The sequence below is a fragment of the Ctenopharyngodon idella genome, chromosome 7 (assembly GCF_019924925.1).
Source record: "Ctenopharyngodon idella isolate HZGC_01 chromosome 7, HZGC01, whole genome shotgun sequence".
Classification (NCBI taxonomy): Eukaryota; Metazoa; Chordata; class Actinopteri; order Cypriniformes; family Xenocyprididae; genus Ctenopharyngodon; species Ctenopharyngodon idella.
The window spans coordinates 12,032,346-12,054,284 of record NC_067226.1 but is presented as its reverse complement, the minus strand read 5'-3'; the positions used below and the strand labels follow the sequence as shown (position 1 = coordinate 12,054,284).

Here is a 21,939-nt window from a genome sequence, read left to right as displayed (position 1 = left end):
AGATTTTTGCCCTGATTTACAGTATGGACAAGTTGATGCTAGTTGCCAGAAGTCGGAGTCAGTCTGCAGATTTGAGCTGACAGATTTCACAGAAAATTGTGTACTAGAGTTGTCAAAAGTACCGACTTCGGTACCATGTCGGTACTGAAATTTTAAAAATGTGATGCTTTGAGCGCTGTTGAGCAAATTCGTAAACACCTCTGATTGGCCATTGTGTTGACGTGCTCATCGGATATGTCTGCGATTGGCTTCAATGATCAATGCTTCAAAAAGCTTGTTATAAATAGTCATCAATGACGCTCTTCGCTGGGCGATTACACAGATACACACAGGAGCGTTTGAAAGCAGGCGTCGGTCCGCTGATAGACGCCTGCTTTCAAATGCTCCCGCTTTCAAAACGCTTTCAAATTCAAACACTTCTGTGTGTTGATCATTGTAGCCAATCACAGACCTATCTGATGAGCACGTGAACACAATGACCTATCAGAGGTGTTTACGTATCCACTCAACGGCGCTCAAAGTGTCACATTTTTAAAATTTGAGTACCGATTGGTACCGAAGTCGGTACTTTTGACAACTCTATCGTTTACTGTATGATGGTCAGACTTTCTTTTCTCTTTTTTTTTTTTTCTTCAAAGTTTGATTTCATCCAGTCGGAGGTTATAAAACATTTTTGATATTTTGAGCCGATTTAAGAACACATGATTTTCATTTGTTACGTGTCTCCCAGCAACAAAGCACACATTTTTGAGTGAGTTTTTTTCTGTTCATAATGACTTGAAAGTCTGATACAGTGTGATCCTTAGTCACTTAGTGTATAATGCCCAGTTTTTCCTCTAACTATTTACAAAGTTGGCAAATAAATGATGCGTATTGTTTTTAACATCTGTTGTTAAAGGCCCCTGTTATTACATGGCCTGGCACAATGTTCCTGGTTGTTTCGCCCTGATAGTGAGCCTATGCACTTGTATATTTCTGTCTGTATTATAAACACTGATATTATGTTACTGATGTATCAGTTGTATTTACTTCGACCTGATATATTTGATCTGATATGTGAATCTTTTTTGCTACTGGTTGTGTATGTGAGACTTGATATTTTGTTTCTCAGCAGAGTAAGAATATTTTACACAGTGCTGTTACTGTCATAATATATATATATATAATATATATATATATATATATATATATATATAATTATACTCTCGTTTCAGTAACTCTTTGTTAAAAAGTAAATAAAAAAATAAAAAAAAACTTTGGGCCTAACATCTGGTTTGGTCTGAGCTTGAATTCTAATTCAGTGAATTCTGACCAATGGAGACCATTTTTTCCCTTTGTAATGTGAAAAACCTTTACGTTTGAGCTTCTACAAACTGATTACCTCCAATGAAAGTGAGAACAGCTTCCTCTCAGATTATAGTCTGTCATTTACATGATTATGTACAGATCATCCAGGAAGTGCCTTCTCACTCTCCTACATATGTGTTTTCTGTGTGCATGCAGTTTTTGTGACATGAGGTTTGCATGCTGTCTATTCTGTCAGAAGACGTCTCTCTTGTTCTTTCTTTTTCCCTTCCAGTTTGTGTTTACCTGTGTATGTGTGTCTGATGTGTGTGTCCTGTAATGTTTGGTGTGTTTCTGTAGCATTTAACAAAGTCACTGGATGGATAGCATCGACGCTGAAGCCCTCTACCTGACCACAGCGCAGATCGGGCAACCTCAATGCGAGCTTTCCCTTCCTGCTGTGGAAGTACCTGCCCTTGGCGGGTAAGAACACATACACTCCACATCCTTTTACCCCAGGGGTGTGAGGATACCCTCCATCTACAGGTTTTCCCTCAGTGGGAAACGAGTCTTTCAAGCAGCTTCTCTTTGAAGCTGAAATGAGAAGGAAAAAATAACTTGCTCTTACTTTGTCATTGCTTCTTTTTCTAAATAGTAAGCATACCTGCAGTGAGCAGCACACCAGATGTCACTGCATGACTAGCGATGATGTCATCATGGCCTATTTAAATATCTGACAGACCGTTGACGAAGAAAAAATGATTATACATTCTGATTAATTGCTAAAACATTTTTGGAAGCATGTTCTTTTATATGTTCCTGTATAAATGATTTATTTACACTTTCTAAAATGAATCAGCATTTTATGAACTATATAACTTGTTTGTTTTTTATTTTTTTGGCAATTAAGGTGTTGTTTTTAATGTTATTTGTTATACTTATTATAGGTCCATTGGTGTTTTTATGCTAAACAAGACCAAATAGTAGACCTCAGCCTGCCTGTAACTTGTTTTGTTTGACGCCCTTTTACTGCGAGCTTATAACATGACCCTTGTTGCATGACCCTATAGCAGCCCGTTTCTCCCTCCCTTCCGCCACCCCTCCATGCTGGAACAGTGCACCATTCGTGGCCCGTTGCCGGAACACGATTGTGTCCTGGGGGCTCTTCAGCTCAGGGATTACCAGAGAGCTGCCTGTCCCCATTCATTCCTGCCGCTCACTCACGCTTATCAGCATCAATCTGACACTTTATTTATCTGACACTGCACTCCGTTCTGCTTTGCTAAGAGAAAAACTCACAAAAAAGTCCCCCTCCATCAGCACTTTCTTTTGTGGGAGCAGGGGTGCAGCTTTTAGTTGCCTGTCGGGCCTGTCCTAATCCTCAGTCCCAGCCCAGTGACCAGAGCTACGGCCTGTGTTTGTCATCCAGCACAGTGCCGAGCCTCATCGTTGTCTCTCTTTGCTCCATGTCGATTTGAGTTTTGTGGGTTCTGATCAGCCTCCATGAGGTGTACGCTTCCCTTTCTCTCCCAGCTGTTCCCATGTCACTTCTTACGACTTCTGAACCTTGAGAGACATTGTACTTGACGGATAGTTGCTGTGGCTGTTTTAGTGTTTAAGTGTGAACAAGTCTGCTGTTTTTGTGGATTCTGTCAGCGTTCATTTGAGACTTACTAATTGGTGAAGTGCTGAAGAAAATGGCTTCCTTTAAGCTGGATTTTCTACCAGAGATGATGGTGGACCATTGCAGTTTGAGTTCCAACCCAGTGTGAGTACAGACTTTACTGTTCAGCTTGGCGTAACTTGATTTGGGTTTCACTCTAATATCTTAAGTTCTCCTTTGATTTGATGTTGACTGTATTAAAGGTGGAATATATTTTTATTAAGTTCAGGGACTGTTTAATTTCATTAATTAGGGTGGTTTGTAAAATCTAATGAGTGATTTAGTGGTTTGTTTACAACTTATTCTGAGCTGAAAGGCCAGTGATTGTAAATGTCAGGCAGTATTTTCAGTTATAAGGAGATGAATGTCAATGCCCATTAGAAGCCTGCAGTGAGGGATGCTAGTTCATGTTTACTACACAATCCTGTAGTAAACATATTGTTTTTATATTATTAGACTGTATTATTTTGGAAATTTCATAATCTTTGTACTGCTGCCCAAGAAAAACATAAGGATGTTAAAAAATCTGGAGAGTAGGATGTTTTAAACGATTGAAGCATTGTAAATGCTTGTTGGTGTGGTCTCATCTTGGAAATATTTCTCATAGTCAATGATTTAGTCACTCATGATGATCAGGTTAAGGTTTAACATTCTCAACATTTTTTAAAAAGGAAAGTGAGATCCTTGTTTTACCTCTTGCTCGGCCATCTTGAGTGGTTGTTCCCTGTCTGTTATAGGATAGGATGTATTCCCCCTGATATTATATATAGGTTTACATATGAAATACAAGAGTTCATTCTTTGCTGTTGCAGGATGCTTCAATATAATGTTTCAGTGTGTTGTCTTATTAAAGTCACAAGGGTTGTTTGTGATTCTCACTGTGAAGTTTAAGAAACTCAAAGGAAACAATTTAATCAAGAACAGGGCCAGAAACTGTTGACTGAGCTAGAGCTATGGTAAATTGCCCTCTCTGTTCTTTTTGTTTGTTGTGTAAGAGATGCAGAGTTCACTGTTTCTAATAGTCTTCAGATTGAAGGCTGCATTCATATACTATTCATATTATCTCTTTCCTGTTTGTCAGATTGTTCTTCCATTCAGGTTTAGTAGTTTTTGTTGAATCAGTAGAATCTTCTCCAACGTTGTGTTCTGATTTTTTTTTTTGTGACTGGCTTTTTCCCAACAGTCAGGAACTGGTCAGTTCATTGGGAAAGAATTTTCAATCCTAAAATGTTTTCGTCCCAGTGAACACCCAATGTTCCTCTGCCGCAGATTGGATGATCTTCTAGAGAATCTGTTATCTGCTTGTCTGAACAAGTTCTGGTTGCTGGAAAATCAACAAAGTGGAAGGTTTTATAAGCTCTGCTGTCCTCTGATCAATAAAAGCCATTAATCTGGCTTTTAGCTGCTGGCTAATGCTGCTCTTTGTCAGCCGGACAATGCTGTGTTTTCTTAAAGTGATCTGTCACTCCACTGTTCAGCAGCTGCTAAAGAGAGTGATGAAGCTGTGCTTCAGGCCTGTCCAGTGACGTCACTCGCTGCTTCCCCTCATGCTCCGCTCTGTCAATCAGTATTGTCTTTTAACTCATTCTCATCACAGACTTTGATATTCTTTTGTGATAAATTTCTGAAAATTTATTTTCTCTTTAATGTCCTTTTGTGGTTTGTCCCCTTAGCATTCCTGTAAAATTGGCTTTAAAGTAAATTGCATGCTGTTCTTGAACCATTTGGAGTATATATGCATGTTTTTGATCTCTTTTGAAAGGTATGTGTACCACGGGCGGTACAGTGGAACGCTAACAGGTTATTGATTCAAGTCCAAATCTATTTTCTAAATTAATGTTATTGTGAATTTACGTTTCATTCTTTTTTTTGTTTTTTTTTAAATGTTAGGCCTTGTAATGTTTAATCAATGTCTGTTGTTTGAGCAGGGATTTTACTCTTATGTTTGCACTTCATGTAATGGCTGAAGAATTATAATGCTGTGAATGCTTTAGGACTGTTTTTTGCTAGCTTGCATTGCTAATCACTAGTAAACAAGGCAGCAGTAACATTTAAGTAAAGTTTTTTTTTTTTTTTTTTTTTTTTCATAAGAGAACTGTTTTAGATTTCAACTCACACAGCTACAGTTTTACAAGAAATCAAATCAAAATTTAAAAGAAACTGTATCTGAATGATCATGATTGTGAGTATGGACCAGTGATCAACCAATATGGGTTTTTTAATGGCTGGTGCTGAGATCTGGTATAGGCAATTATAATGTAATGCAATACAAAGTACACAAGTATTTATAGAAAGCAATTTTGTGATGGCAAAAAGATGTACACAGTTGTTAAAATCAATACTTATTTGGACTGATATTTGCTCGATCTCAACCTGAGAACAGCAAATACATTTTAAATTGGCAAAGCTGACCAAGTGATAACGGTTATCTGGCAAATCAAAGCTCAGTCTAAAAAACAATCAACCGATTAATCAGCCAGAACAATCAGTCTAATACTGGTGCGCTGTTGGTAAATAACACTAGTTGTAATTTTGGGGTTTTCATACTTGGGCAGTGGGCACGACATGAGATCCTTTTGATGTGCAGTGTGTTTGAGTTTCATCATCTGTCAGAGAAACTGGAGACAATGAGGGCCATGTCCTTAAGACTCGCCAAGCAGACTTAGTTTTTTTTCTTTTCTGTAGAACCAAGAAGATGAATGGGTCTCTGGACCACCCAGACCAGCCCGACATTGATGCTATAAAGATGTTTGTGGGTCAGATCCCCCGGACGTGGTCAGAGGATCAGCTGCGTGAGCTGTTTGAGCCCTATGGTGCAGTTTATGAAATCAATGTTCTTCGAGACAGGAGTCAGAACCCCCCACAGAGTAAAGGTATACTTGACAGTCAGTACATTGCAGATTGAGATGTTCTATATCAGTCACTATAAAGACTTATACAGTCACTTCCAAAACCTAGTGAGCTCATAGCACACACACACACATGCAGTGCTGCTTAAAAAAAACTTTGCCTTAACTATTTGTCTTATGCGGCAGTGTAATTAAGTTGCCTACTTTTTGGAACAGTCCTCATGTTGGGAACGTGCCAACAATTCCTTAATGCTGCTCACTAGGATTTGGAACAGAGTTCTAGAGATTGGTCTCAGTGGAAATGTTGTCATCTTGGTCATGGTTCATAGACCATTTATTGCATTTGCAGGTTGTTGTTTTGTCACATATTACACCCGTAAATCTGCATTAGAAGCACAAAATGCCCTTCACAACATGAAGATTCTTCCAGGGGTGAGAAAAGGATCTACTTTTATTTTATTGTATCAATCCATTAATCCTCAATCATGTGTGTCATCAGATGAGCTGGCCTTCTAATATTTATTGCTCTTAAAAATGCATCAAATCTACACATGTATTGACACTTTTATAAAAGCTTTTTGAGTACACCCAAAGGGACTGTTAAAGCTTTTCAAACAGCTAATTTCTCATGGGGGCTTGGAAATGTCAGTGTTAAGTCACTTTTTTTTTTTTTTTTTCTGTACAGATGCATCATCCCATACAGATGAAGCCTGCAGACAGTGAAAAAAACAATGGTGAGTGACATGAGTTTACTACAGTATTACAACATTCATATACACCTTTGTTCAAAATTTTAGGTTCAGTCAAAGAATCCCGAAAGAGATGTATCACAGTTTCACAAAAATTAAGTGGCAACAACTGTTCAATGTTTGATACATTTTCTTGAGCACCAAATTAGTAAATTAGAATGGTTTGTGAACAGTGTTGCCAACTGCTTTCAATTGAAAGTAGCTAAAACTGGTAGCTAAATATCACTAGTTAACATCATAATGGCAAATTCATTGATCTATATAAATATGAATATAGATCAGTGGGCAAAATAAGAATCTAGATAAGGTTTATCCAAGAAGTTGCTAGATTTGTCCCTAAACTTTTGAAAAAAAGTCTCAAGGGGCGGGGAAGTCACCTAAATCTAGTGACAAAATTGCTAAATTGGCAACACTCTTTGTGAAGGATCATATTAGTGATAAATTCTGCTTTGCCAAACTTACTTTGATTTGAAATAATATTTCACAATATTATTGTTACTGTATTTTCAGTTAAATAAATGTGTTCTTGGTGAACATAAGAGACTACTTTCAAAACATTACAAATTATTACCGGACCCAAACATTTGAACAGGAGTGTATTGCTTGAGGAAATGTTGAACAGCTGTGCAGAGGTAGTGCTGCCATAACACATTTTTCTTGTGTTTCAGCGGTAGAAGATAGAAAGCTGTTTGTTGGAATGATTTCAAAGAAGTGTAATGAGAATGACATAAGGCTCATGTTTTCTCCATATGGTCAAATTGAGGAGTGCCGTATACTTAGAGGCCCTGACGGACTGAGCCGCGGTAAGAACTCTCTTAAGCGCATGTTATATTGTCACTATCAACAGCCAAAGGAAATTATACACCCATCATGTGACCCGGAAAAAAAAAGAGAATAGAGGCAGTACTGTGAATGTTTTGACTTGTAGCACATACACACATGAATTTAACCTCTGCAGTCTTTCCTTCAGTGCACTGGTAGCACACTAATAAACATCTTCATCAGTCACTCTGCCTTCTCTCATTTAAGTTATTTCGAGGAGGTAGTGTTATGCGTAACTAATAGTTGCAGACACAACCCATCAGAGAAAAATGAGACTCAATTGACCCCTGTCGGCCCAAATGAAAATGGCTTCATTTAAGCCAAACTCAATGTGGCAACTGATATGAGAGGTTATATAACCAACAAATTGAGAATATATACATGGTCGCTTTGATCAACCATCCAGTTGGGATTTTTTTTTTTTTTTTTTTTTTTTTTGCCTTGTCCACTTATTCTTCAATTTTCTAGCTGTCATTTACCTGTGACGTAGAAAATAACTTGATTAAGTTAACCAAAGTGTAACCAAGGGAACATAACACACATTCAGGCACACGCTATTTATTTTAGAATTGGCTTGAGTAAACTTGCTGTCCATTACCATGGGAACTGCATAAGTAATAGGCACAACCCATTTTGACTCAGCAGTCCTCGAACCGTTTTTCCAAAGAGACCAGGCCTGAATCGGGCCTGTTTTTGATGAGGAGGTGTTTCTGCATGATTGTTTCACGAGTACTTCTAGTTTATGGATTTATGTTTATGGTTTAAACACTGAAGTTGGTGATCACAAAAGGACTACTTTCATACTTGTCAAATCTGTGTCCACAGGCTGTGCCTTCGTCACATTCACAGCGAGACAGATGGCCCAGTCTGCCATCAAATCAATGCACCAGTCACAGACCATGGAGGTAAACACACACTCATGCAATTTCTGCATTTCAGCTTGATATTTCTGTGCTTGAGAGATAAATGCCTATGCCCCAATGCATAGTATACAGCAAAGTATTGTTTTTACCAAACTATAAGTTACTGCCATTGAGAAGTTTGGGGTCGGAAAGATTTTTTTTTTTTTTTTTTCAGGGTTGTTTGAATAGTTTAAAAGAACAGCATTTATTTGAAACAAAATTATTTTGTAACATTTATAAATGCAAATTGATCAAAAGTATTAATTTCTTACAAAAGAGAAAAAAAATCATACTGTCCCAAAGCTGAACAGAAGTGTATTATGAAAGGCTGAGATGCTGCTTTAACACACAATAACTTGCTGTTCACTCATACTTTTGGTTTTATTGGTCACTTTCCCTTTTTATTTGTTTTGTAAATTAAATTCTATGCTGCATTTTAATTTCTGTTTGCATGTGTCCCTTCAGGGCTGTTCTTCTCCCATTGTGGTGAAGTTTGCAGACACGCAGAAGGATAAAGAACAGAAACGTATCACCCAGCAGCTGCAGCAACAGATGCAACAGCTCAATGCTGCCTCCATGTGGGGAAACCTTACAGGACTGAACTCACTGGGGCCACAGTACCTTGCAGTGAGTACACAGGACATATCCTGTTGCGATGCACGTAGAAACCGCGCCACTGTTGAGGACTCTTTAAAACATGCAAACTGCACTGCATAAACTACGTGAAGCACATGCAGAATGAAAACATTTATGTTTAGTACAGGAGAGCTGGTCTTTGCTCCATCTAGGGCTGTCACAATATCAGTTTTACTAAATGATTATCATAGCCAAAATAATTCACAATAACATTATCATCACAACATCTATAGAAATTTTTGAAAGAAATAACAAATAATCCTATCAGTCAAATTAGTCTTTAACTTGGTTTGTTTTGTGTACCCAAAAACTCCTAAAAATCCAAAAACCTCTCACACTAATGAGCTCACTTTTCTTTGGTGCAGGTAGAGCATCTCACTTTCGTCTGTCGTCTCCTCTTGACATTATTTTGTGCGGCAGTAGTAGCTACACGGCGTCGTCAACTATTATTTTTTTTTTTCTTCCTGTTTTATGACAGGTCAGGTGTTAAGGTGCAATACTGCCACCTCCTATGTTGGAGTGTCAACCAGATTTCTGGATTAATTACGATATTATCATAGGTGTGGTATTAACATATCAATATTTGAATTATTTTATTTTTTTTAATAAATAAATTTCACTATTAACAATGCCGGTATATTGCGACACCCCTAGCTCTATCCAAAATGTATTTTGATTTACCCAAACTATAATGGATTATTATTTGCATCTGTAGTGATCAGGTTAGATTCTATGAGAGCCTTGTAATCAAAGAATCCAATTTGCTTTAAAAAGGTTGCTGTGTTTTTCTGCTGTGTTTAAGCACATGGGCTGCAGGTCTGTGTTTGGCCAATATTTAGCTGCATTTAATTTGGCTTCTCAAAATCCTGATTGTCTATGATTACTCCCAAAGCTCCTAAAGTTACGATTTAATTGGTTGTTTCCTTGTGTGCCAACATAGATGTGTAGCCCTGTTTGAATGTGTTAGTGCTGCTCCATGGGTGTGCTGTGAAAACTTCTTCTATCTTAATCTTTACCCCCTTCTAATTCTTTTCAGTCCCCTTATAATTTCTTTATAACTCTTGAATGTCCACATTTCAATCCTTTTTGTTTGTCTTGTCCACACGTGCTCCTGCTTGTATTTATTTTGCCTTGTTGCCTGATTTATCCTCCTCTCCTCTCCTCTCCTCTCCTCTCCTCTCCTCTCCTCTCCTCTCCTCTCCTCTCCTCTCCTCTCCTCTCCTCTCCTCTCCTCTCCTCTCCTCTCCTCTCCTCTCCATCACAGTCCTGGATGCAGTCCTGACTCTCTCTGTTCTCTGTTTTGATGTAATGTCTAGCTTTATTTGCAGCTTCTACAGCAGTCTGCATCCTCTGGAAATGCGCTCAACAATCTCCATCCAATGTCAGGTGAGAGTCTGACGGGCTTCGCTTCACTCAGACCCGATAGAAATGATAGTTAGTTACTCAGTTGTATTGCAAACCTATAAAATCATCGGTTCTGACTGCCTATTAGCTTTAGGACGATAAAAGGAGGTTGTGCATGTGAATGTTGGTGAGAATGAAGTGTGTGGTGTGTGTAGTTCTTGAAATCTTGATATTATGGATGGTCTGTGATCTGCGGCAGGTCTGAATGCCATGCAGAATCTGGCTGCATTAGCAGCAGCAGCGAGTGCTACACAGGCCACACCTACAGGTAGCAGTGCTCTGACCACCTCCAGCTCCCCTCTCAGCGTCCTCACCAGCTCAGGTACGCCCTCCGGACAGCACGCTCAATCTGCCTGGGACGCCTACAAGGGTTGGTCCCGCTTTTTAATCTCCTCCTCCTGTCCTTAACTTTGCTTCTTATCTGTCTGTGAAATAGAATTGCTCGGCGTAAGTTTTCTGACCAATAGCAAATTTCACTTTACAAAGTTCAAAATGTTTGCTTTAGTTAAACTTTTTACCTTCTTTATTATTATAATAATTGATTTCATTTATTAAAGCTATACTATAATTTTTTTTTAAATGAACATCATAAATGTTAAAGAAAGGTACATCATAAATCCAATTTCCATCTTATGCTGGGTACACACTAAAAGATTTTTAAAATCTTATAAGATTTTCAAAATGTGAGAGACCACAAAACATGGTCTTTACTTTGTTCTGTGCCATGACTGCGTTTGTTATGCTTCTGTCTTCTGTCAGCTCGCTTTCTGATTGGATATTGTTTCACGTGATAATGCGCACATGCTCTGGAGATTTGTTCTCAAGGTTCCCCCCACACATCAGGATTTCTGATCGTAAATATTCAACATGTTGAATATTTACGATTCGCAATCGGGGCGCTTACGACATTCTTCCGAGCAGATTCAGTCAGTCTTAACACACCTCCCACCACAGGAAAATCTGATAAGATAATCTGTAGAACCATCAAGATAATCGGGACATTACCTAGGATTGGGAAGGGGAGCAATCGGCCCAAAATCAGCCCAATTATCTTGTGTGTACCCAGCATTAGCTGAAGAGGGTCAAAAGTTACAATAAAAGTGTAACTTTTATTAATTTAGGTTAATGTTGAATTTTAAATATACTGTTTTTCGTTGTTAATTTATGTTCGTTCATACTCCATGAACTAATGTTAGTTTATGCTTGATGTTATTTGCATAAGTAGAAATGTACATTTACAGCATTTATTAATCTTGGTTAAGGAATTGTTCATTGTTATTGACAGCTAATGTTAACAAATTGAACCTAAAGTGTTGCAATTTCTCCAAACCTAAACAACTGTAATATTTAAACATCTCTTGCTATCCATGCATCAGTCTCTTAATAATTCCCATCATTTGCTTCATAGTGCCGTCTTTGTGATTTAACTTTTCATTTTGCACTCTGAAATACATGACTGCTTTCATTGCTGACTGCTTTCATTGCTGTCTGCTGTTTCTTCTCACTCTCATTACACAGACATGTAAAGCAAATGAGACTATGTTAATTGTGAATTGGCAAACTGTCTGATGGCTTAGAAAAATGTGTCAGACCTGGTTCTTGTTTTCTCTCCTCCTCACAGCAGGTTCCTCACCCACCTCCAGTACTAGTTCTTCTGTGAACCCCATGGCGTCTTTAGGTGCTCTTCAGTCTCTTGCTGCGGGCGCTGGAGCAGGTCTCAACATGAGCTCCCTAGCAAGTAAGGAAGAAGAAACGTTCATTGTTTTTGCTTTTTGTATGCGGTCAGGTGGTGCTGCTAAAGATCCTGTTTACCCAAGTTATTAAAATTCATCGCAGGTGATGTGATCACAAGACACTGAGACATATCACCAAAAAAGAGTGCACAAAGTTGCTTCTACATACGTTTAATCCTTCGCTATTTTCAGAAACGCATGATGCGTTAGTGTTTACAGTATCAATATGATGTGGTCTTATGTATTTTGAAGTTCTTTTGAATGTGGCTTGAGTCATCTATTTACAAAACATTTAGGACCCCATTTACACTGGTGTTTAGCACTGACCACTTGTGTTCTGTCTGCACAGGCATGGCTGCTCTGAATGGTGGTCTAGGCAGTGGAGGTCTCTCTAACGGCTCGGGCAGCACTATGGAGGCTCTGACTCAGGCAGCCTATTCTGGGATCCAACAGTATGCCGCTGCCGCTCTGCCTAGCCTCTACAGTCAGAGTTTACTGTCTCAGCAGAACGTTAGTGCCGCTGGCAGTCAGAAAGAAGGTGAGTACATGGAGGTCTGATCACCTTTGAGCAGCTGTTTGGGGGAAAAACTGCTAGTTTATGCTAGCAGGGTCAGCTCTTAGGGTATGTGTTGGCCTGTGATGCTTTTCAGTGTGTGTGGGTGTGTGTTGATGTGGTTCTTGTGATCACCATCTTAAGGATTCATTCTTGTTTTAAATATGCTGCAACAGCAAGTCCCAATCAGAGCGCGGGTAAGAGATCATAATCACTCTCCACAATGTCCATTTTCTACATTTTGGTTTGTTTAAAAGTACGTGGAGATCCATACCAGCAGCTCTCTGCCAATGAATTCAAGGAGCTTTCTGGGTTAAATACAACTTCAAGCCTGTTTGAATTATATGTGGCATGCTTTTCTATGCTGGTATTTTACATTACCAATTATTATCAATGTTGAAAACAAACAGTTTCTATATTTGTAGAAACCAGGATGCATTTTTTTTTTTTTCAGTATTCGTTGTTGAATAGAAAGTTTGAATGGATTTATTTGAAATAGAAATTTTTAGTAAAAGTCACATTTGATGAATTTAATGCTGATTAATTGCTGAATAAATGTATTAATTTGTTTAAAACAAATCTGAGTGAATGTTAGTATATAAGACCTAAAACAACAGACATATTTTACCTGCTGTTAGTTTGGCAAGGCCAGATATTTTATAATCCTTTTTATTATTATTTTTATTTATATATATTTTAGGCAATTTAGTCACAACTATAATTTCAAGTCTGTAATAAGATTTGTAATTAATTTCAATCTGGAGCAAAAAATTGCCCATGGTAGTTACGGCAGTAACACACAAACAGACCTTCATTCACGTATAAATGTTTTCCCACTTCAAAAGAGCAATTTATGCAACTGTACAAATCAAACAATAAACATGTTTTATACTGAATTCAATTAAAATGCTATAGCAAAATGCAAACCCTCCAGTCAGATAGTTTTATCAAGTTGGGGGACGTCTCTTTTCTGTGGTAATCGGCAGCATGCTTGAGTTGTATTTAACAGATTATTCTTTTATCTAGGCAAGGAGAATAAATGTTGAACCTTCATTAGAAATAAAAAGGTTGCTAGGCAGTCAAAAGTTATCTTTTATTTCTTTCTCTTTCTGTCTTTCTAAAGGCCCCGAAGGAGCAAACTTGTTCATCTACCATCTGCCACAGGAGTTTGGTGATCAGGATTTGCTTCAGATGTTTATGCCTTTCGGCAATGTTATCTCTGCCAAGGTCTTCATTGACAAACAGACCAACCTTAGCAAGTGTTTTGGTGAGTCGAGGCCTGTTCCAGAAACACTGTGCTTGCCTTGATTTTTGAGTTCAGACATGAGAAACAATCCTTAAATGTATATTCAGAGCTGTGGGTAACTATAGTCCGATTCTGTACATTTTCCCCCCGTTTTTTTTTTTTTCTCTTTAGGTTTTGTAAGTTACGACAATCCAGTTTCGTCCCAGGCGGCCATTCAGTCAATGAACGGTTTTCAGATTGGAATGAAGCGGCTGAAGGTGCAACTTAAACGATCCAAAAATGACAGCAAGCCATACTGAGTGCTTTTACTCTCAAATGGACTTGGTTTGAAAATGTTTTTCTGGTAAGTGGAGTGTGACGTTGGAAAGTTATAATGACCCCATCCACCCTTAACACCTGCCTTTCCTAATCCTTTTACTTCTCTGGCCTTTCCTACATATCTTGTCTCTTAACCTTAAAAACAAAGACAACATGCAAATTGTTAACATTATGAATTTGTTCCAAGGAGAAATGAGTTTTTTTTTTTTTTTTTTTTTTCACATTTATATATCTAATTGTTTTGTTGATCTTCTGTTTTCCCTCAAGTCTTTTTTTTGTGCCATATTACAAGTTTGCTGTGTATAAATCTTGCGTCAAAGGATGTTGCACAATGAAAGCCAGCCTGCGTGACTGCTTTCAGTCCCTTAGACTGTTTATCACCACGGTCTGGCCCCTGTAGATGTTCTCCTGTGTTTACACTAGACTCTTATAGTACATTCGGACGGTGTAATGCTGATGCCTCCTACAATGCTGCCTTTCTAGAAAATGAAGGAGGCTTGCTGCATCGGTGCAAAAGATAATCAGTCAGTCACCTGAATATTGTTTTGAGCATCTGGAAGTTCAGGCTGCACTCCACTAGACTCTGTTTTCATGGATGCCTTTTTATTTAATTCATTTATTTATTTCACTAATTTATTTATTTATTTTTTAATGTATCTGTGTCTTCACAATGAGGGTGATGTAACATTGCTTCAAAGTCTGTTTTATGTATTCTGTTGGAGGGCTCAGCTAACAACAGTAATGATGATGCTTTTTGCTTGTTTTTATTCACATTCATATTTTTACATTCTAAAAAGACAAACACTAAGCAAGGGTATTATATCACATGCTGGTTCATTCAGTATTGCTAGTTTGCTGGAGATGCTACACTTACTCTCAGGACATTCTCACCATTCTGTCAGACCAAAACTACTTGCCCATTATTCTACTCGCCTGGCACATGAAAATACCTGGATGATGAAATAAGTGATGGAGTGCTTCATTTCAGTTCATGAATCCTTTCTTAAAAGCCTCAAACAAAAGCAAAATGTTTCTTTTTGACCCACGATGATTATTATTTTTATTCTTTGGAAGTTGCTGAAGAATCACATGGTAGCACATATGGTTTTAAATGGCATTTGTATAGACTTTTTGAGCAAAGACACAATCTACAACATGACTTTTATTTTGATGGTCATTTGATACATTATCCTACACCTCAGTTCAAGAGGTTGGTCTTGAAGCGTTTAGCAATATTTGCAATCTGGAAAACCGTGAGAGATGATATTGCCAAGAACAGAACGAAGGAAGTTTACAAGTGCTGAATTTAAGGCCACTTAATTGTCCGAATAATTTAACTTTTTGAAAGTTAGTTTCCCAACATTTTGTGGGGAGAGTTCAAGAAGTATTTTATTTTTATGCAGGTGGCCTCTTGTACCCTGGTATATCGAGACTCATCAGACTCAAAGTTGACCTTGTGACCGTGTATTCGAGTTACTCCATACAGCTTGCTTTAGTTGATAATGGCAGTAAATAAGTGTTCAAACGTAATCAAATGTTAATGCCAATCTGAGTCCTGCAGGGTCGTTAGGTGAGAAGATTGTTTTTATGGAAATTGAGAAGAAAACATTATCCAGATAGTGTATATTACTTAACCTATTATGCCTTTTCTATTTTTATAGAGGTTTTATAATATTGCCTAAATAATTTCTCTGAATTAAAACGGTTGTTTAAAAAAAATCACTCAAAAGATTCAACAGTGTTTTTGTAGAATCCTTATGTGAAGTTTTGTGGATACATTCACTGATTGTTTAAACGACTGATGTGTGGCCCTTTTCACTAGTTGTAGTGTCGTCTGTTTAGTAAAAAAAAATATAATTTTTTTTTTTTTTTTTAAGTCTGAAGCAGATCCATGGTTCAGTCTTAAGTTCTTATTCACTCAGTGTAATATCTCTAAACTAAGTACATTTACATGTGCAATGACGAATGCTGAAATGTGCTTTAATCAAAAGTCATTCATTTATTTCCTCACAGCATAACTTGAGCTTGGAATTGCAATTAGTAAAAATTGTATTAGACCTTTTTTTTTTTTTTTTTTTTTTTGACGTTTACCTCACTATTGTCATCAACAGTTTGACATGCTTGTATTTATTAATGGTGCTTTTTATTTTCACTGATTTAATTGCAAATAAGCCAATTCTTGTTAACCTCACAATCTTTCTATTATCGTCAAGTACGGACACACTTCTCAATCCAGGTGAGGAAATGTGTGCCACTATTGCGACTTGTACAGATATGCCGGTCTGTATGCCTTTTAGTTAGTTTGATAAGTTAGAGACGCTTTAGACTGAACTCAAGTGTGAAGCCCCTTTTAAAGCGTTTAGATGCTAGTGCAGGGAATGCCCGCTCCCTGATCTGTGCCTCTGTTCAAATAAACACGTGATTTACATGCAAAAACTAAATACAAAAACCATTTAGTGGAAGAAAAATGCGAAGGCCTCAGACATGTCCAAGTTGCATCACGAATCACCATTTTGAACAATCCAAAGATTCTTGTGAACTTGTTCTAGGCAGGGATTTTTGTTTGTTAGACAGAATCTTTTCATAGTTTTGTTTCTTTTATCCAGAGCAGGTTGACTGGCGTTTGTGTAAAGGTCTGCAGACTTGTGCGCCTTAAAAGAGCTCACAGGTGCAGAGTAGTTCCACATATGTGCCAAACACATCAAGTCTTAAATTTGTGTACACGTTTAACGATGATACTCTGTTACTCGCTCTGTGTCCCATCATGTTGTTGTCCTTCACAGAGTTCAATGTAGCCAAATTTGTGTTACCCATGGCAGGTGTTTTGTGAATAAGAACCAATATGAGCAGCTCCAAATATGCATTATTCCACAGTCCCACACAATTCAAAGTTGAAGCACAAAATAAAAAGACTTTCACTGAAAGAGCTGAAACATTGAAGCACAATTTTTCTGTTCGTTTCTCTCTCTTTCCCTTGGTCTAAAATCAAAATGTGGTTGTGAGAAGTTGAACATTTTCATTTGAGTTCAAATGTTGTTGTCGTAGCTGTAGTAGGCAGGTTGTGTTCTCTTGATGTTGTTGTTTAATGTTATTCCCTTTGTTCACTATTGGCATGGTGCTTACCTTTCCCTCTTTCTTCCCACTTTTCTTCATTGTTTCCTGTGTTGCATTCAATGTTTTGTGTTTAGATCATGTGCATCTTTGAAAGCCCCCCCCCCCCCCCCCCCCATGTAAAAATAATCATTCATGATTTTCTTTTTCATCCCTTCTCCTTTTTCCGTTGTGCTTTAACCTAGGTTTGTTATTCGTTTTTTTTGTTTTTGTTCTAGATATCTTCGTGCCCGTTTGTCATCGTTTGCCTAGCATGTCGATGTGACGTCAAAAGTTCATCGTCCAGTCCGTTGTCCTCTTCGCTTCTCTGACGCTTGAAATTTCACACTTGACCTTTTTGTTAACTTTTGACGCTTATTGATTACTTATTGTTTGTTTCTTTGTGTGATGTTCATTTCTGTCATTTGTGCTGCCAATAGGGAGCGTTAGAAAGACTGCTAAAAGTGTAAAAAGTTTCATGAAAATTGTTCAGAGCAAAGAGTCTATTTTTCTAGAACGTACAAACATAACCACTAGATTTTTGCAGAAGCTTTTAATTTTCATTGTTTAATTTTTCAGATTTTTCTTTATCGATTTTTATTGTTTTAAGCAGTCTTCCTAGCGCTTCTAATTGTATTTTTTTTTTTTTTTTTTTTTTTTTCCTCAAAGCAGCCATTCAGTTTATAGAATCACTTTTGTGTGTTCAAGTGTGGGTGTGTTTCCCTTTCTCTCACTTGTTAGTTCTAAACCTTTTAGAGGATGTTTTCGTCACATTTTGCTGAAATTGAGGATAAACTTTGTAATTTTGTGTTAGGTTAGTTGGCATGATGTAATTTTGGGAGTTTTTATTAACAGAGTGACATTACAATAGACACTTGAATTGCCTTTTTCTTCTTTGTGTGTCGAGCCAACATAGGCACATGTTTTTCATTTCCTTATTGTGTGAAAATCAGGATTAGTCTGAAATAATGCATAGAATGAGCAGAGTTGAATTTCTTGTCACAGGTAAATATTAAGCATGCATGTTTTTTTTTTTTTTTTGTTTGTTTTGTAAGTGCACTGAAATCCTCAGCAAAATGTGATCTAGTTCTGTTTCAAAAAGTCAAGATGAATAAAGTGGTGCCAAAAGTTTTGCATGTTGCTGTTGGTTACATTTGCAGTATGATTCACATCATGTTCATGGCTCCTGCTACAATGACATGTGGTCTCATTTTGATGGTTTATGATTTAAAAAAAACAATACAATGTGTGTTTAGGTTATGGGTTAAAGTGAGATTTTAATGTAAACTTGTTACACAAATTGAAGTGGTTTTTAAATGAGTCCTTAGATATAAATGATTGTGCCTACAACAGCAAAAACACATGCTCTTCTTAAGATGTTGTTCAGTTAATAATTTGTTATAACCATACAGTTGGTCTGTTTTACACTCAGCTTGCAGGCATTTTTTTTTTTTTTTTTTTTTTTTCCCTATACTGGCATCTGTACAAGTTGTGAAGTTCTGGAATTCTGGACTGATTGGTAGAGCTCAACTGCAGCTTTGCCCCCTAAACCTTTAGTTTGGGAGGCAACCCTCTAATGTCCAACATGTCTCCATGGATGAAGAGCTACAATATTTTTTTTTTTTTTCTTTTTTTTTTTAAGATGTATTCTGAAAGATTAATCTAATTGGGAGTTGAGGTGGTTGTTTTCTATTTAGATTTTAAGCTGCTGTTTTGTGAGTTTATATGTATTCTGAGAAAATTTCCTGTGGGATGTTTGTCATTACTGGTACAGAGTGATTGTATTTAACATTTAAGATTTGTACAGATTTTGCCTTTTCTACTTCATAAGTTGTTTCACAATGTAAGTCCCAGTAAGTAGAAGCATGTAGACTGTAACACCATGACCAAACATCAACCTGTACAAAATAACCAAACCACAAACAAAAATAATCAACTCCACAAAACAGCCTTTAACGGAAGATGTTTTTTTTTTTTTTTTTTTTTTTTGTCGTTTTGTCATTCAAGTTGTGTGGTTTTCATTGGAAGTGTAGAGAGTGCAGAATTTATTAGATGTCAAACAAGTGTGTTGTATTAAGTTGGTTCAGGATTTCATGCTACTGTCTCTACAGAAATCTAGCAAAGTGGACACATACGAACAGTCATCTGGTAGTTTATCTTTAGTTTATGTATGATTAAACTGTTTGAAAAGATTCACACACATTGTGTCTGAATTCATTTGTTTTCTCAATTTAAAAATGCTAGAAATGCACATGCTTTTGTTTTTGTTATTTTTTCCATCAAATAATTCTTGATTCACTTTTCATTGTACTTAAACATTTAAATCTAGGGTGTTAATTCTGGCCAATATTAAGTTTGCAATAGTGGCTACAGTCAAATTCATTGTAATTAGTTGGTCTATGGCTAGCATATAAGTAATCAGAAAAATTATACTATTTGTACACTACCCTTTTCAGGTTTTTAAGAGTCCTGTATTCTGCAAACTCAAAGCTGACTGAGCGATGTAGACTGGTTCAGTAACCGTTTCCCTTTACCATCTCATCTGCAATAATGAAGAACAAATGTGCCGATAATAGCTATATTCAAGCTTGAAAACTTTTTGAAATTGTTTGTATAATATGACCTATACTGTGTTGTATTACAATATAGTCAAGAACCAGAACAATCTTCTTTAAAAGAGTTCATGATCAATTTCAAAAATACATTAACAGACATCACATCAACAAAGTAGTCATTTTGTATTTTCTTTAACATAAGTTAAAGGGACCATATAATCAAACTACATTGCATAGGTCAAGGGTTAAATCAGTGTGTAGAAATGAACTAATTAAAAATTCATCTAGACTTAATGTCCATCAGTCCTGCCACTGTGGGTAGCGACAGGTAAGTGTCAGAGTTTACTACTGTTTTTGGAGGTGCCACCCATATCTTCACCGCAGAGAGGAGGCAGGTGGTTATACTTAGGTCTGATGTTCATATGGACAGATATTGAATATGGATCCTGACCGACAATGCGGTGCATCTTTGCACTGTCCTGCTGGAGCTCTTCAAAACTTTTCTCAATTTTCGTCACGCCACCACTCATTCCAGAAGTGTCCACATTCTCTGGGTACAGAGCGTCCCCTATGTATCAGTTAAGGGAAGAAGAAAAAAGGATCTAAGCACAAAACTGAACCTTAGTCAGAACACTCCTTTGTCCCATCAAAGGCGACATTTAGCAGACACCTGTAGGAATTTATTATTTGGCAATTACCTGGTAAAATACTTGCAAAGCAGTCAGGTGACACCAGGTGAATAGGCAGCCACTGCTCGCAGCCCTCCAAAGACCTCTGCCAGGCAAAGCGATGGAGATCTCTAAGAGCTGAAAAATGGCACATTCGGCCAAGGTCGTAGAACTGAGGTGGAGCTATCCAAATTTCTTTTGATTTGTAGCTGTGTAGCACTTCTGAGGGAGTGGACCACTGAGAGACAAGGCAGTTGTGTTATTTCCCAACAGTCAAGCATCAGTTGTACTCATCAGGCCTAGACTTAATGACATACATAGGCTACAATGAGAAAGGCCTGGTTCATGAATATTAATTACGTTCTGTGACGTTTAGCCACTTGCTGAACGGCGTTAAGTGGGCGCGGCACAGCTGGCGAATGAGCGCTTGCCTTATGAATATTAATGAGGTCACGGGTGGACGCTTTTCAGTCTTTTCAAGTCTTTTTAGTTATTTCGCTAGCTGGACGCAAATTGGTCACGAACGCATTAAGTGATAAAATACACGTTTAGTACAATTTTAAATATACGTTTGTAACCATACCATTCGAAACGCACCTTAAAATGAACGATTTCCTTGTCGTCGTGAAGCGTATATGGAGTCTCGTGTAGGCAGCAGATGTAAAATGCTGTGTCGTAGCGCCTCTTTTTGCCGTGCACGCCTATGGGTGTTAGCCAGTTCCCCCATTCATGCAGAGCCCAGATGTTGGGCAGACACTGCAACTCCCTGCACATCTTAATAAAATTCGACGAGTTACCAATAACCAGAGATCTCCACTTTGACAGCACGTCTTTATTCCACAGTCCGCTCAACCTGGTCAGGGTTGGCTGGATGTCACTGTCATAAGCATCATCTGTGTGCACGCGAATCCCGTTTTCCTCGTGTTTGGGAACCACGAGGAGCAAACCTGACTCCTCAAACGTCTCTCTCACCGCACATATCCTGAAAGCTACATCTCCCGGGATCGGAGATCCCAGCTGCGCTCGGTCAGTGGCGAAAATGGGTGGCCTGGTCGCCAGCGGCTGCTTCACAACTCCAATGCCATAGTTGGGCGCTTCCGTGAAGGCTTTAAAGATCTCCTGCCACTCGCTGGAGAAGTCAGACGAATCCACCAGACCCCCGGGAAACACGTAGGCATTGGGCATGAACCCGCTGTGACCGCTGCGTTTCAGCAGTAGCACTTGATAATCGAAGGCAGATTTGTGCGCTACATCAGTGACTTTTTCCAGACCTGCTTTAAGAAAGTCCGCGCTCTGTGTTTGTCTCAGCCCGGCCGCCAAGATCACCGTCGCCGCCTCTCTCCAGTGTTTCAGCGCCGTGTTCATCTTGGCCTCCGCTTAAATGTTCAGTTACACTAATATCTTTCGAAAACTTTAGGCTTCGGTCAACTATGGCGTGAAGGACAGCACAGAGAAAATAATAAAATA

At 38.0% G+C, this 21,939-nt stretch overlaps 2 protein-coding genes across 11 annotated transcripts in view; one reads left to right on the top strand and one right to left on the bottom strand.

Annotated features, from left to right (window-relative positions):
* Positions 1-17,910, top strand: part of celf1 (cugbp, Elav-like family member 1) — a 27,307-nt gene extending 9,397 nt beyond the window's left edge. Inside the window, exons 3-16 of one of the 10 annotated variants that reach the window (XM_051899126.1) lie at positions 1,645-1,767; positions 5,633-5,820; positions 6,146-6,228; positions 6,482-6,530; positions 7,214-7,348; positions 8,193-8,272; positions 8,735-8,896; positions 10,222-10,291; positions 10,509-10,679; positions 11,934-12,047; positions 12,392-12,580; positions 13,719-13,862; positions 14,013-14,184; positions 17,489-17,910. In XM_051899126.1, coding sequence (XP_051755086.1) covers positions 1,664-1,767; positions 5,633-5,820; positions 6,146-6,228; positions 6,482-6,530; positions 7,214-7,348; positions 8,193-8,272; positions 8,735-8,896; positions 10,222-10,291; positions 10,509-10,679; positions 11,934-12,047; positions 12,392-12,580; positions 13,719-13,862; positions 14,013-14,140 — 1,617 coding nt within the window. In that variant the 5' untranslated portion in view covers positions 1,645-1,663 and the 3' untranslated portion in view covers positions 14,141-14,184; positions 17,489-17,910. Of the gene's footprint in view, positions 1-1,625; positions 1,768-5,632; positions 5,821-6,145; positions 6,229-6,481; positions 6,531-7,213; positions 7,349-8,192; positions 8,273-8,734; positions 8,897-10,221; positions 10,292-10,508; positions 10,680-11,930; positions 12,048-12,391; positions 12,581-13,718; positions 13,863-14,012; positions 14,185-17,488 lie in introns of those variants that run through there. The other 9 variants (XM_051899129.1, XM_051899128.1, XM_051899124.1 and 6 more) reach the window with 9 other exon arrangements.
* On the bottom strand, positions 17,488-21,939 carry nudt19 (nudix (nucleoside diphosphate linked moiety X)-type motif 19). Its single transcript, XM_051899135.1, has 3 exons — positions 21,070-21,939; positions 20,503-20,710; positions 17,488-20,372 (listed from the first exon to the last, which is right to left on the bottom strand). Exons 1-3 carry the CDS (start codon positions 21,835-21,837, stop codon positions 20,140-20,142), a joined length of 1,209 nt encoding a protein of 402 aa, XP_051755095.1. The 5' UTR covers positions 21,838-21,939; the 3' UTR covers positions 17,488-20,139.

What these genes read in the sequence shown, in the direction of transcription:
- nudt19 (XM_051899135.1), bottom strand. Translation starts at nt 21,837, where the DNA reads ATGAACACGGCGCTGAAACACTGGAGAGAGGCGGCGACGGTGATCTTG. An exon ending in AGGAAATCGTTCATTTTAAG is followed by an intron (nt 20,711 to 21,069) that starts GTGCGTTTCGAA and finishes CTTGTCTCTCAG; the next exon opens with TGGTCCACTCCCTCAGAAGT. An exon ending in CTTTGCAAGTATTTTACCAG is followed by an intron (nt 20,373 to 20,502) that starts GTAATTGCCAAA and finishes ACTGATACATAG; the next exon opens with GGGACGCTCTGTACCCAGAG.